This window comes from Centruroides sculpturatus, unplaced genomic scaffold (genome assembly GCF_000671375.1).
Source record: "Centruroides sculpturatus isolate CEXI.00-Female unplaced genomic scaffold, Cexi_2.0 scaffold948, whole genome shotgun sequence".
Classification (NCBI taxonomy): domain Eukaryota; kingdom Metazoa; phylum Arthropoda; class Arachnida; order Scorpiones; family Buthidae; genus Centruroides; species Centruroides sculpturatus.
The window spans coordinates 86,641-102,498 of NW_019385420.1; the positions used below are offsets into that span (position 1 = coordinate 86,641).

The window sequence follows — 15,858 nt, forward strand, 5'->3', positions numbered from 1 at the left end:
TGATGGACATGGATGTAAATGAAAGTTTCAAAAGATTTTACAAAATATTTAGTTTTGCATTTAATCAATCAAAATGAACAGAAATTTAATGAGTGTATAACAAATTTATGCCATCCATATAGATAAGTTGATGCATGGAACAATGTTACTTTGACAACTATATCAATTATTAAAAAAAATTCAATGCCAGAGGATAAAACAAAGAATGCAATCTTAATGTTTGTAATGCAACATTATCAATGTCACTATTAAAAATCATTAAATTTTTTAAGTCAAAAGCAATTTGTTAAGTAGTAGTATTCCTACTGAAAATGTTAATTTCAGTAGGAATTTCCATGATGTTAACATGGAAATTCTGCTATAGATGATGGTAATGATGACAAATGTGATATAATTTAAGTGAAATTGAATAAAAATCAGACTGACAATTTTTTGATTCAATTGAAATTCTCTCATTTTTATATATTAGATACAAATTTTATAGGAAAAAAATATTAAACATACATACCATCAATTCAAGGTAATATTCTTAAAATAATCCTGGAAAAAAATTATTAAAAGATGTAGCTTGCATGATAAAAACTCTCAAAAAGATTTTTTATAATTTTTTTTCAGCTACTTTTTTAATCATTGATCATACGAACGAGACAAAAAATCATCATATTTAATCAAAATTTTATTTTATTTTTTAACTTACCAGATCTAAGCTCAAAGATCCAAACTGAAAAGAACCAAGTTACATTTCTTAAATATCTGGAAAAAAATGATGAAATTATTGCAAATTACCTTTCCAAAAATTTTATTCAATTACTTAAACTATTTAATAAGTATTACCTACTATAAATTGTTATAATTATTTAAGATTAAGCACTTTATAGATATTGCTGACAAAGCTAAATGGATAGGATAGATAACCTATTTAAATGAAAGAAAAATGTAAAATATATCCTTTAAAAATTATCACTGGACTGTTTTATGCAATACATGATAAAGTTCAATGCTTACAACATTACATTGTAATTAAAATTTCTCATTCTTATTTGCTCAACAAAAGTTAACACAATTATTCAAATTTTGTACAAAAACAACCACTTATATGTTTAAATGTAGTGCCAAATTTTACTTTTTCTAGTCAATATAAATCTCTACAGAAACAGTAGTTAGTTTCACTATCAAAAATTTGTATTAATGATTTTCAGGGTCAAGGTTATACAATTTAGAGAGTAAGGCTTAATAGGCCATTGAGATCTGAAATTATATTTTGAATTAATTCACTAAGTAAAATTAATTTGCTTTTGTAAATAAATTTAAAGTTTTAATGATTTTCATATCAAACAAAATGAATTATTCATTGTTGAAATGTGGTGCAGAAAATCAGAGCAGTTAAAACAAAGCTTTAACAAAAATGAATAAATTTTTAAAAATATATTAACCTATCCCACATTGAAATTTGTTCAAATCCTGGCATGTCTGTAAGTACCCTCTTGTGGTTGTGCCAGTGCTGCCAGCGAAAACATGCACACCAACAAAAATAATATTGGAGTAGCCCAAGACATAGCCAAAGATTGGAGTGCCGCAGCACTAGAGGAAATTTAAATTTGCCAACTGGAAAGCTTTCGGTTAATTGACGTTTCAGTTGACAGACATTCAAATAATTGATGCTCTACTGTAACTTAATTTTTTCCATTGGTATTTTTTAATCATTTTATGAAGTTATGACACTGTGTTCCATATAATTTTTGTATTTTTTTAATTTTATGAATATAAAAATGCAAGGCGACTGTAATATATAAAGTAAAGAATGTTTGTTTATTAACTCTCATCTAGGCACATATGTATTTAGCAAATACAGTCGACCCCCCTATAACACTGTTGATAATTCCATTTTATATGAATTCCATGTTGTACGAGTCATTTAGATTTTACAAATATGTGTGCTGGGCTGTGAACGGCTCACGTATTTGTAAAATTTAAGTGACTCACACAACATGGAATTCATATAAAACGGAATAATCAACAGCGTTATAGGGGTGACGACTGTACATTTTTGAGAAATTCAATAAAAAGAACTAACAGTTGACGTGCAGAGTTTCTAATATTCCTCAACTTATATGATCTGAAGCAATTCCCACAGTAATTTTCAAATTTATGACCTTTAGATATTTTACGAAAACCAATACCTTACCACCACCTGATAACTATCAGTGTGAGAGCACTATAGTCTCGCAATTATGTGCAACGATTGAATTTTAATAAAATAATGTAGAATATTAAGAGAATTTAAGAGTTTAAGAGAATTACAGCCTAACACTAAATATTTCAATGACACTTTTGTAACTATTTTTGTACACAAAAATTTTCATTTTGCTCAATTACCATCTAACATAAAAATTTAATGTAATCAATGTAGTTCTAGTTTACTCTAATAAAAGGCTATTTTTGAAAACTTAAAAAAAGTTTTATTGAATTTGAAAAAAAACTAGTATTAAATTTAACCAGCTACACATGAAAAGTAACAGAAATATTTTACTAACCACTTTCAATCTACAGATTCCATAGATTCTGGAAAGAAAAATATTAAATCTTTTAAGAAAACTAAGATTATTCAAAATTTATAAATTTTTGAAAAAGATACTTACCTTCAAATATTATTATTTTATCTTCTATTTTTACCACTATCCAATTATTACTTTGTTTTAAAATAATTACATTTTTTCTTAATGATAACTTTAAATATTTTAAATCTCAAAATTTTTTGTTATTTAACAGAATCACTATATTTCTATTTCTGACAGTATTCTTTCGTTAAGTGGTGTTAAACCATTTTTCATCTGGATATTCTGGAAATTAAGTTTTTTTAAAAACTTAAAACATATTTTTATTTTAAAATTTTTTTTACTAAAATAAAAAGATAGTTACCATCCATACCTGCCATTTGTTCTCTTCATCTGTAAAATATACTTTTCTCTCATCATCATATTGAATAAGAATTTCTATTAAAATCCATTCCTCCTTAACCATTTTTATCCCGCTGTATGTTTTATTTCCAAATTTTAAACTGTATTTATTTAAATATTGGGTTTCCAATTTTTCAGGTAATGTGGGCGATTTCATCCTTGTTGAAGAATAGAAAATACAGATATAAAATATAGATAATAAAATATGTAAAAATGGAAGTACAGTAGAGTATCGTTTATCCGAATCAATTGGGGACTGGGGTTGTTCGGAAAATCGATATTTCAGATAACCGATTATGTACAAAAAAATATATTAACCTATCCCATGTTGAAATTTTTCTCCGTTGCATGTCGCTTCACGTTGAATTTTCAATGTTAAACTTTTTAAAATAATAATCGTGACTATTGTATTGTTAAAAATTATTTCTTTATTTTGTACAAACAAAATATATTGAAAAATATAAAAACAATAAAAAATTATACTTCAGAAGTTAACTTAGTATCAAAAATGTAAAGTACTTGAGTAGCCCAAGATATAGCCAAAAATTGCAGTGCCACAGCACTGGCAAAAATTTAATTTGCCGACTGGAATTCTTTCGGATAAACGATGCTCTACTGTATTTGTACTCTAGATTTTTTTTAAAATTAATATTTTTTTTCCCCTTAAAGATTTTAGACGAACTGTCTTATAAATCAACCCCGCTGTGTTAACACACTGAGTTGAATAATTCTTTTTTTAAATTACTATATTAGCATGTGATTGCTTTCCAAGATTATACTTTTCCCATTGCTCCTGCATTTTTTACAATCCAAAGTCAAAAGAAACTTGACACGACCCACTTGATAACATTTGATTTATTAATACAGCTTTCCAAGGTTATCATTGTTTTGTTTTAACCTAAATCAGTGTTTCTCAACAGGGTGATCTCACCCCATGTAGGCATTTTTCCATATTGGGGGAGCGATTAGTAACAATTTTCATTTTGGGGGCAAAAAACAATTTTCTAGCCAATATAGTAAAACATTATATTAAGAATAATTAGATATTTTATTCGTTATATTGTACAATAATTAAATGAACATTATACTAGTGACTAGTGTATTCAATGCAATACGAATTTCAGCCCTCGGCATCAGTTTTGAAGCTTGCAGCGGGGATTCACAGCAAATAATGCTTAAATTTAATTTTGTTCATTATATCAAAATCTAATAGATATTCTGAGTAAATAAATATTTGATAATTATATACTTTGTAAAAATTTAAACTAATAAACCCAACAAAATTGTTTTTTGTAGTGAAAAAGGTGATACTATGTAAAGGTTTTATTGAAGGGGTGACAATTCGATAAGAGGTTGAGAAACACTGACCTACATCAAGTTTATTACTCCCATTTTATTATTACTATAATTATTAGCAAATGATACAAAGGCAAGAGGAGTAGACAAGAATCTTTAGTTTCATTAGTTAGTTCTTTATTGACTTTTCTCTCTCTCTCTCTCTACATCTTAATCAAAGCAAAAAAATGTCTAATCTCTCTAAATTTTTGTTTTTTAAATAAGAAAATTAAATTATTAATTTTTTCATAGTTATTCATCTTTTACAGATTCACAATCAATGTAATTGATAATCCATTCACTTCTAAAAAACGAAAATTGCCAAAAAACATACATAACATCAGAAGAAAAAAAAATTATTTAATTATTTTAAAAGACAAAGTCTTATAAATCAATCCCACCCATACTCAGTGTATATATCTCATGAATATAATTTAGAAATTAAAGAATTTCAACAACAGTATTATATATGCATTGCTAAAATGAATACAAAGGAGGAAATTCAAAACAGATTTAATACAAATATTGAATTTTTTAATAAACATATTTTCATAAAATTGTGGAAATTGTAAAAAAAAAAAAAATAAAAAGCAGAAATTAACACCCAGCAAGAGCTGCATGTAACTCAAAGAGCTGAATTTGCCCATGTCTGACATATACTTTAGACTGTTTTAAATTTTTTGAGTTATCACTTTTTAAATTCGTCCTGATCTAGTCTGACAATTTAGTAAATTTGCATTATGACTTTCTAATTTTTAATCAATTTTTTTTCCACATAATTGGTTTAATATTTCAAAAACTAAATAATAATTCTTTACCTGATAAAAAATGTTTTTATGATTTAACTAGAAGTTACATAAGTTCAAAGATTATGATTTAGCTCATCTTTTATGGAAAACTTTTAATTGTAGTAAATTTTCAGACTATTTGCAATTATATCAATTTGTTGATACAATTTTAGTTGCAGATATTTTAATGATAAATTATGAAAATTTGTAAAAGTATTACAATCTTGATCCATTTTTAAATTGTTCAAATCTTACATTTATTGCAGGATTAAAAATAGCTAAAATAAAACTAGAGCTATTTACTGATTTTTACCTGTTACCAGTACCTGTTTATCAAATTTGGTGTTCGAGGATTATCTTTAGTCAGCAAACATTCCTTACATATCTCATACTTATGATAATTCAAAACCTCATAGTTAAAGTGATGATTGATAGCAATACTCTATATGGATTGAGTGTGGTTCAATATCTCCCATATGGTGAATTTTGATGGTTACGACAAACCAAAATCAACAAATTTAATATTAAAAATGTTTCTTCAGAATCTGAAATAGAATACATACTTGAAGTAGATTTAGAATACCCTGTTTTGCTTCACCATTGACATAACGGTTTTCCCCTCGCAGTAAATCACTAAAAAATAGAATACGAAGATTTATCTGAATATCAGAAATAACTTTTATCTCCTTTAAATCTATATTTTAACAATAATATTAAAAAATTAGTTCCAACTAAGATAAATTACGTTGTATTAATTTGTCGATACAATTTAAACTTAAATTATTATCTAAAGGAACTGAAATAAACGAATGAATTATGCCAAGTGTTGATGATTACGCTGCATTGCAGTTTTGAAAAACAAATCTAAAGAAAGGTTTAATTTTTTAAAAAGTCTATAGAATACTTTCTTTTAAACAAGCACCTTACTTAAAACCATATATATTTTTTAATAGTGAAAAACGAAAACATAGCAAGTCAATTTGACAAAAAGTTTTTTAAATTAATGAACTATAGCTTCATGGAAAATGTATGCAAAACGTGTGTAAAAAATTAATTTAAAAGCTGGATTGAACAAAGATCAATGTAAACAATATCTAAACAATCCTGCACTAGAGGGTTTCCAAATAATCAACAGAGTGTAGTGTTTTTAGATTAAAGAGAACAAATTTATTATTGCAATAAACCATTACTACATAGAGACTACTTACTAAGAGCTTTTCTATTTATCATATCAAATACTCTGCCTGGAGTGCCAACAACAACATGCACACCCATTTCCAATTTACAAAGATCTTCTTGCACATTAGTTCCACCAATACAAGCATGACATTGGTCATTCATATAGTCTCCTAAAGCAATTACCACTTTTTGAATCTTAAAAAAAGAGGGGGAAAAAAGATATATATATATTACAATTTTAATGTTATGAGAACATTGTCATATCTTTGATTGAGAAAAAGTCAACTACATAAAATGACCCTTCTCACCCACAAAAAGATATATTTTTTTATTCTTCCTATGCGACAACCATAACTGTCCTTTATTGAGAGCATGGTGCTTTTGAGGAAGATGTGAGAAATAAAATTTATTAATACCTGTTGAGCCAATTCTCTTGTTGTAACTAATATTAAAGCTTGGCATTCTCTTAGGCTAGTGTCTATTTGTTGTAAAATAGCTACAGAGAAAGTAGCTGTCTTTCCAGTTCCAGACTGACTGAGCAATTACATTTAAACCTAGAGATTATAGTATTTACAATGAATTTTAATTTAACTATATTTCTAAAAATTACATTTTAATAATTATAGTAAAAAATATAATAAAATTTTCCAACATTTAAATTCACTGATATTTTGAAACAAATTTTAACAGTTCAAATAATAATTAATATTAACAGAAAAATGTCAGTAATCAGTTGAATTCATCCTCTCAAACATATTTCAACTATATTTTTATTCTTGAATTAATTAGCAGCAGTATCTCATTTTCTGTAAACTTGTTTTTTTATAAACCAAAAATTAATTATTATTTCACGCAACTGTTTTCATAAAATACTTTTAGATATGCCCAACAATGCCTGGGCAAAATGTAATAAGGACAAACATTAAAATGGAAACCATATTAAAAAAGTTTGTGACAAATGTAACAATGGGAAGCTAAAATATCCAAAGCATCAAGGAGATATAACAGGGAGGGTAATGATATATTATGGTAGCCTATATTTTCTACAGGCTCCTATAGAATAATTACAAAAAGTTTAGTGCAGACTGGTCAAAGCATTAATTGACAGACATTCTATTTTATATATTGTGTATATACAGTATAATTTTAGAAGCAAATAATTCTAAAACATAAATCAATAAATCTGAAGAAATTAAAAATTACAGTACAAGTAAATTTATAGTACAGTAATACCCCGAACTTACGCGATAGGTGGGACCGAGCGATAACCGCGTAAGTTGAATTCGCGTAAGTCGGGGTATAACTTTGCAATTTGTGTAAAATCCAAGTTGGATGTATGTAAGCTAATAAATGTTCTCGTTAATCTTATCTTGTCTTTTGATTCATTCGTGGTTACAAGAAATCACCACATATTGTCTCGAGTTTCCGTAGATATAACAAACACAGAAATAAATAACACAAAATAAATTGTAGCTATGTGTCGATTCCGCGCGACACGTCCGAACATGTAAGCCGAACAATAGTGTGGGGGGGAGTGAGTAATCGAGAGTTGCATGGCATTCAAACAAAAGACGAATCCACGAGATATGAAAATCGCGTAACTCCAGATTCGTGTAAGTCGAGGTATTACTGTATAATAATCATGATATTTTTTTCAAAAGCAATAAATATTCCTTTTATATCATTTGTAATATTTTGAAATAATGTTATTCAATTACTCTAACTCTAGCAGACTTCCACAAATATTTCCAACTAAAAATTGCCTGGCAAACTTATTTAACAATAAAAATTCAGTATAAATAATCCTACATCAAACACTGTTTCCAACAGCTGATGTGTCTTAACTGTATCACCGATACAAATGACAGAATATGTATAAACCATTACTACATATCTTTTTTTTTTTTTCTTTGACCAATAAGATTTCGAATAATATTTATAAATATGTCAACAGGAGTAATAATATAGATTTTCTAAAAAAGGTGGGTGTAGTATATAAACTGGAGTGTAATTGTCAGAACCCATATATGTATATAGAGGAAACTGGTCGTGTATTGGAGGTTAGGGTAAAAGAGCATGAAGCGGCCATTCGTTTAAAATATAATTCCCCATGGTATGAACATATAAAAAACAGTAATTGTAAAATCAATCGCAATAATATTAAAATTTTGCATTATGAAAAAGACATGTATAAATGAAAATTTAAAGAACATTTAGAAATAAAGAAAAACCAAAAAATAATTTAATAAATAGTTCTGAAGGTATGCTAATTGATTACCGTTGATATAAACTGATAGAGGGCATTACAGAGTTAAATTATTGTGATTGGTTAAAAGAAACATAGTATGGTTTTTACTTGGTTTTTTTTTGTAAGTTATAGATTGTAACTTGTGTATACCACCATATATTTTACCACAATAAGAATGTAGATTTTTATACACCATTATTAATTACTAATTTCTGCAAATTGCTATAAAGTTTTATTTTTAATGATAATGTTATCCTGTGGTATTAAACACTTCAATAGCTCTTTGAGCATGTACTGTACAATATATCTACTGAGTATTGATGTATAACATGTGTTGGTGTTACGGATGTGCTGTTCTCCCTTGCACAATTTTTATATACTTAAAAGTGTTAATATTTTTTCTGTTGGTATATTTGTCGTCATGTTCTGACAATTTTGTTATTATTATTTTTGAAATTAGCACTGAGGAGGGATTGGGATATATTGCACCAACCTGAAATGCATATGTAATTTTAATTTAAGAATAAAATTGTAGTTCCTAACCAAAAATCTGCTGAGAGTCCATCTACCATAATTTTTGGATTACAGAGACATTTTACATAAAGACCTAATATACAGCAATCCAATTATATTGTATTATTGTTATTACATATATTTTATGTTTTAGAGTTGAGTAAGTTTTGTAATATTTTGTAATACATTTGATGTATCAAATGTATTACAAAATATTTAAAATTATAAAGATAAAATTAAACTTTTGCATACAGATAGATTCCTTAATTTTAGAAATTTACATAGATGATATTTACAATGATTTTAAAAACAATCTTCTGAATATATTTGATTTTAGTAATTATCCTTCTACAACATCCATTAATAAAGAAAATAAAAACAAATTAGGTTTTTTTTAAAGACAAAGTAAAATTGTTAACAATATCAGAATTAAAAGCTAAAATGTATTCAATTTCTGAAGAGTGATACGAGAAAAAACGGCAAAAGGCATAAATAAATCGGTTGTTAAAAAAACTTTTTATGACGAGCTTTATAAATCTACTCCATTTAAAAATCAACAATATTGCCATAACCAAACTCAGATTATAAGTAAAAATCATGTAATCACAACCAAATTCAAAACATACAGTGTGTATACAGCATAGATAAATCCTAAAATAATGAGTAGCATATTCAGATTCGCGGCAGATAAGTCTATAGGTACAGACTGTTTTCTTTTAATATCTAAATAATTTTGTCGACAGATGGCACCGATCAGAAAATAATCTCATATATTAAAATATAAAATTTAAAAGTACAGTGGAACCCCAGTTAATGACCAAATCAATTAACAAACTTTTTTTGCAAAAATTTTCTCTCTAATAATGGACGAAATTCAGATAATGAATGTAACGGTTTTTGTGTCAAATTTTAGTTGCTGTTGTTGGCAAGCACGAGTTAAGCATTGCTTTTCCAAGTGTTTGTGCTAAACTTCTTTTTTCAGTTTTGTGATTTATATATTTAACCAATATGGCATCCAAGAAAGAGAAAAGTGATAGTGGCAATAGAAAACAACAATGCACTATTGCATTTGAGAAAAATTTTGATTAAGAGTAAGACAATCAACAATCAACTTTAGATCAATTTCTTGTTCCTTACCAAAAGAACCTTGACTAAAGAATCTCCCAATGAAGTGCTACCCATTATTTTTTTGGAGGGAATTTCCCTCCTAAGCATTACGCTCCATATATCTCTACTCCTCTGCTATCAAATACAGTGGTACCTCAGGATACGAAATTAATCCGCTCCGAAACTGAGATCGTATCATGAAAATGTCGTAAGGTGGATCATCTTTTCCCATACGATTACATGTAAAACCAAATAATTCGTTCCAACGCGAAAAACATACTCAAATTAAAGCCAAGTAATACATTAAAAAAAATAACTGTAGTAAGAAAAACAAATGAAAAATGCGAACTAATGTAACGTCGTATGGTGAGTTTTTGTTCGTATCGTGGAGCAAAAATATGTTCGAATTTCATGTCGTATCCTGAAAATTTCGTATGCTGGGGCGTTCGTAACCTGAGGTACCACTGTACAACAAATGAAGGTATGTACTGTACAGTGCTATTTTATTAAATAAAGTTTACATGTTCATTGCAGTAATGTTAGATACTGTTTTCCTACATTTTCAAAGAAAACCTACTGAATTTTACATATAAAATCACAAAAATTTCAGAGGCTAGAATGGATAAATTGCATTTGTAGATAATTATAAAATAAATGCAAATATAATTTTACTTACTATCATCAGAAAGTTCAGCATACACCTGTAAAAAACATTAATATTTTAAACATATATATACATTTTATTAAAAAAGAATCAAGCTATCCTATTTTACATTTTCAGATCTCTGTTCCTCACAGTTAATAAGACATGTGCTTGGAAGTCATCATTAACATTAAGTGCAATATAAGAAACAAAAAAAAAAAAAGCTACTTACTAGTAAACTCCTCTCTTGAAACTGGAAAAATAAAATTTCTTTTAATTTAATAATATAATTAGAATTTTTCATCTTTANAAGATATAGCCAAAAATTGCAGTGCCACAGCACTGGCAAAAATTTAATTTGCCGACTGGAATTCTTTCGGATAAACGATGCTCTACTGTATTTGTACTCTAGATTTTTTTTAAAATTAATATTTTTTTTCCCCTTAAAGATTTTAGACGAACTGTCTTATAAATCAACCCCGCTGTGTTAACACACTGAGTTGAATAATTCTTTTTTTAAATTACTATATTAGCATATGATTGCTTTCCAAGATTATACTTTTCCCATTGCTCCTGCATTTTTTACAATCCAAAGTCAAAAGAAACTTGACACGACCCACTTGATAACATTTGATTTATTAATACAGCTTTCCAAGGTTATCATTGTTTTGTTTTAACCTAAATCAGTGTTTCTCAACAGGGTGATCTCACCCCATGTAGGCATTTTTCCATATTGGGGGAGCGATTAGTAACAATTTTCATTTTGGGGGCAAAAAACAATTTTCTAGCCAATATAGTAAAACATTATATTAAGAATAATTAGATATTTTATTCGTTATATTGTACAATAATTAAATGAACATTATACTAGTGACTAGTGTATTCAATGCAATACGAATTTCAGCCCTCGGCATCAGTTTTGAAGCTTGCAGCGGGGATTCACAGCAAATAATGCTTAAATTTAATTTTGTTCATTATATCAAAATCTAATAGATATTCTGAGTAAATAAATATTTGATAATTATATACTTTGTAAAAATTTAAACTAATAAACCCAACAAAATTGTTTTTTGTAGTGAAAAAGGTGATACTATGTAAAGGTTTTATTGAAGGGGTGACAATTCGATAAGAGGTTGAGAAACACTGACCTACATCAAGTTTATTACTCCCATTTTATTATTACTATAATTATTAGCAAATGATACAAAGGCAAGAGGAGTAGACAAGAATCTTTAGTTTCATTAGTTAGTTCTTTATTGACTTTTCTCTCTCTCTCTCTCTACATCTTAATCAAAGCAAAAAAATGTCTAATCTCTCTAAATTTTTGTTTTTTAAATAAGAAAATTAAATTATTAATTTTTTCATAGTTATTCATCTTTTACAGATTCACAATCAATGTAATTGATAATCCATTCACTTCTAAAAAACGAAAATTGCCAAAAAACATACATAACATCAGAAGAAAAAAAAATTATTTAATTATTTTAAAAGACAAAGTCTTATAAATCAATCCCACCCATACTCAGTGTATATATCTCATGAATATAATTTAGAAATTAAAGAATTTCAACAACAGTATTATATATGCATTGCTAAAATGAATACAAAGGAGGAAATTCAAAACAGATTTAATACAAATATTGAATTTTTTAATAAACATATTTTCATAAAATTGTGGAAATTGTAAAAAAAAAAAAAATAAAAAGCAGAAATTAACACCCAGCAAGAGCTGCATGTAACTCAAAGAGCTGAATTTGCCCATGTCTGACATATACTTTAGACTGTTTTAAATTTTTTGAGTTATCACTTTTTAAATTCGTCCTGATCTAGTCTGACAATTTAGTAAATTTGCATTATGACTTTCTAATTTTTAATCAATTTTTTTTCCACATAATTGGTTTAATATTTCAAAAACTAAATAATAATTCTTTACCTGATAAAAAATGTTTTTATGATTTAACTAGAAGTTACATAAGTTCAAAGATTATGATTTAGCTCATCTTTTATGGAAAACTTTTAATTGTAGTAAATTTTCAGACTATTTGCAATTATATCAATTTGTTGATACAATTTTAGTTGCAGATATTTTAATGATAAATTATGAAAATTTGTAAAAGTATTACAATCTTGATCCATTTTTAAATTGTTCAAATCTTACATTTATTGCAGGATTAAAAATAGCTAAAATAAAACTAGAGCTATTTACTGATTTTTACCTGTTACCAGTACCTGTTTATCAAATTTGGTGTTCGAGGATTATCTTTAGTCAGCAAACATTCCTTACATATCTCATACTTATGATAATTCAAAACCTCATAGTTAAAGTGATGATTGATAGCAATACTCTATATGGATTGAGTGTGGTTCAATATCTCCCATATGGTGAATTTTGATGGTTACGACAAACCAAAATCAACAAATTTAATATTAAAAATGTTTCTTCAGAATCTGAAATAGAATACATACTTGAAGTAGATTTAGAATACCCTGTTTTGCTTCACCATTGACATAACGGTTTTCCCCTCGCAGTAAATCACTAAAAAATAGAATACGAAGATTTATCTGAATATCAGAAATAACTTTTATCTCCTTTAAATCTATATTTTAACAATAATATTAAAAAATTAGTTCCAACTAAGATAAATTACGTTGTATTAATTTGTCGATACAATTTAAACTTAAATTATTATCTAAAGGAACTGAAATAAACGAATGAATTATGCCAAGTGTTGATGATTACGCTGCATTGCAGTTTTGAAAAACAAATCTAAAGAAAGGTTTAATTTTTTAAAAAGTCTATAGAATACTTTCTTTTAAACAAGCACCTTACTTAAAACCATATATATTTTTTAATAGTGAAAAACGAAAACATAGCAAGTCAATTTGACAAAAAGTTTTTTAAATTAATGAACTATAGCTTCATGGAAAATGTATGCAAAACGTGTGTAAAAAATTAATTTAAAAGCTGGATTGAACAAAGATCAATGTAAACAATATCTAAACAATCCTGCACTAGAGGGTTTCCAAATAATCAACAGAGTGTAGTGTTTTTAGATTAAAGAGAACAAATTTATTATTGCAATAAACCATTACTACATAGAGACTACTTACTAAGAGCTTTTCTATTTATCATATCAAATACTCTGCCTGGAGTGCCAACAACAACATGCACACCCATTTCCAATTTACAAAGATCTTCTTGCACATTAGTTCCACCAATACAAGCATGACATTGGTCATTCATATAGTCTCCTAAAGCAATTACCACTTTTTGAATCTTAAAAAAAGAGGGGGAAAAAAGATATATATATATTACAATTTTAATGTTATGAGAACATTGTCATATCTTTGATTGAGAAAAAGTCAACTACATAAAATGACCCTTCTCACCCACAAAAAGATATATTTTTTTATTCTTCCTATGCGACAACCATAACTGTCCTTTATTGAGAGCATGGTGCTTTTGAGGAAGATGTGAGAAATAAAATTTATTAATACCTGTTGAGCCAATTCTCTTGTTGTAACTAATATTAAAGCTTGGCATTCTCTTAGGCTAGTGTCTATTTGTTGTAAAATAGCTACAGAGAAAGTAGCTGTCTTTCCAGTTCCAGACTGACTGAGCAATTACATTTAAACCTAGAGATTATAGTATTTACAATGAATTTTAATTTAACTATATTTCTAAAAATTACATTTTAATAATTATAGTAAAAAATATAATAAAATTTTCCAACATTTAAATTCACTGATATTTTGAAACAAATTTTAACAGTTCAAATAATAATTAATATTAACAGAAAAATGTCAGTAATCAGTTGAATTCATCCTCTCAAACATATTTCAACTATATTTTTATTCTTGAATTAATTAGCAGCAGTATCTCATTTTCTGTAAACTTGTTTTTTTATAAACCAAAAATTAATTATTATTTCACGCAACTGTTTTCATAAAATACTTTTAGATATGCCCAACAATGCCTGGGCAAAATGTAATAAGGACAAACATTAAAATGGAAACCATATTAAAAAAGTTTGTGACAAATGTAACAATGGGAAGCTAAAATATCCAAAGCATCAAGGAGATATAACAGGGAGGGTAATGATATATTATGGTAGCCTATATTTTCTACAGGCTCCTATAGAATAATTACAAAAAGTTTAGTGCAGACTGGTCAAAGCATTAATTGACAGACATTCTATTTTATATATTGTGTATATACAGTATAATTTTAGAAGCAAATAATTCTAAAACATAAATCAATAAATCTGAAGAAATTAAAAATTACAGTACAAGTAAATTTATAGTACAGTAATACCCCGAACTTACGCGATAGGTGGGACCGAGCGATAACCGCGTAAGTTGAATTCGCGTAAGTCGGGGTATAACTTTGCAATTTGTGTAAAATCCAAGTTGGATGTATGTAAGCTAATAAATGTTCTCGTTAATCTTATCTTGTCTTTTGATTCATTCGTGGTTACAAGAAATCACCACATATTGTCTCGAGTTTCCGTAGATATAACAAACACAGAAATAAATAACACAAAATAAATTGTAGCTATGTGTCGATTCCGCGCGACACGTCCGAACATGTAAGCCGAACAATAGTGTGGGGGGGAGTGAGTAATCGAGAGTTGCATGGCATTCAAACAAAAGACGAATCCACGAGATATGAAAATCGCGTAACTCCAGATTCGTGTAAGTCGAGGTATTACTGTATAATAATCATGATATTTTTTTCAAAAGCAATAAATATTCCTTTTATATCATTTGTAATATTTTGAAATAATGTTATTCAATTACTCTAACTCTAGCAGACTTCCACAAATATTTCCAACTAAAAATTGCCTGGCAAACTTATTTAACAATAAAAATTCAGTATAAATAATCCTACATCAAACACTGTTTCCAACAGCTGATGTGTCTTAACTGTATCACCGATACAAATGACAGAATATGTATAAACCATTACTACATATCTTTTTTTTTTTTTCTTTGACCAATAAGATTTCGAATAATATTTATAAATATGTCAACAGGAGTAATAATATAGATTTTCTAAAAAAGGTGGGTGTAGTATATAAACTGGAG

The 15,858-nt window shown here is 27.4% G+C and overlaps 1 protein-coding gene and 1 long non-coding RNA gene across 4 annotated transcripts; both read right to left on the reverse strand.

The window, feature by feature from the left end:
- Positions 1-511: 511 nt before the first annotated feature.
- Positions 512-11,029, reverse strand: LOC111638806. 3 transcript variants are annotated; one of them, XR_002758954.1, is made up of 9 exons: positions 11,003-11,029; positions 10,804-10,828; positions 6,676-6,813; positions 6,289-6,454; positions 2,929-3,115; positions 2,640-2,840; positions 2,535-2,562; positions 698-753; positions 512-540 (listed from the first exon to the last, which is right to left on the reverse strand). It is a non-coding gene; the product is annotated as an uncharacterized LOC111638806 (long non-coding RNA). The 3 variants fall into 3 exon arrangements; XR_002758955.1 differs by lacking the exon at positions 512-540 and having other exon boundaries at positions 602-753; positions 2,920-3,115; XR_002758953.1 differs by lacking the exon at positions 512-540 and having other exon boundaries at positions 603-753.
- Positions 11,030-11,281: 252 nt separating this feature from the next.
- Positions 11,282-15,263, reverse strand: LOC111638805 (ATP-dependent RNA helicase eIF4A-like). Its single transcript, XM_023384556.1, has 4 exons — positions 15,259-15,263; positions 14,269-14,386; positions 13,882-14,047; positions 11,282-13,306 (listed from the first exon to the last, which is right to left on the reverse strand). Exons 1-4 carry the CDS (start codon positions 15,261-15,263, stop codon positions 13,248-13,250), a joined length of 348 nt encoding a protein of 115 aa, XP_023240324.1. The 3' UTR covers positions 11,282-13,247.
- Positions 15,264-15,858: the final 595 nt, after the last annotated feature.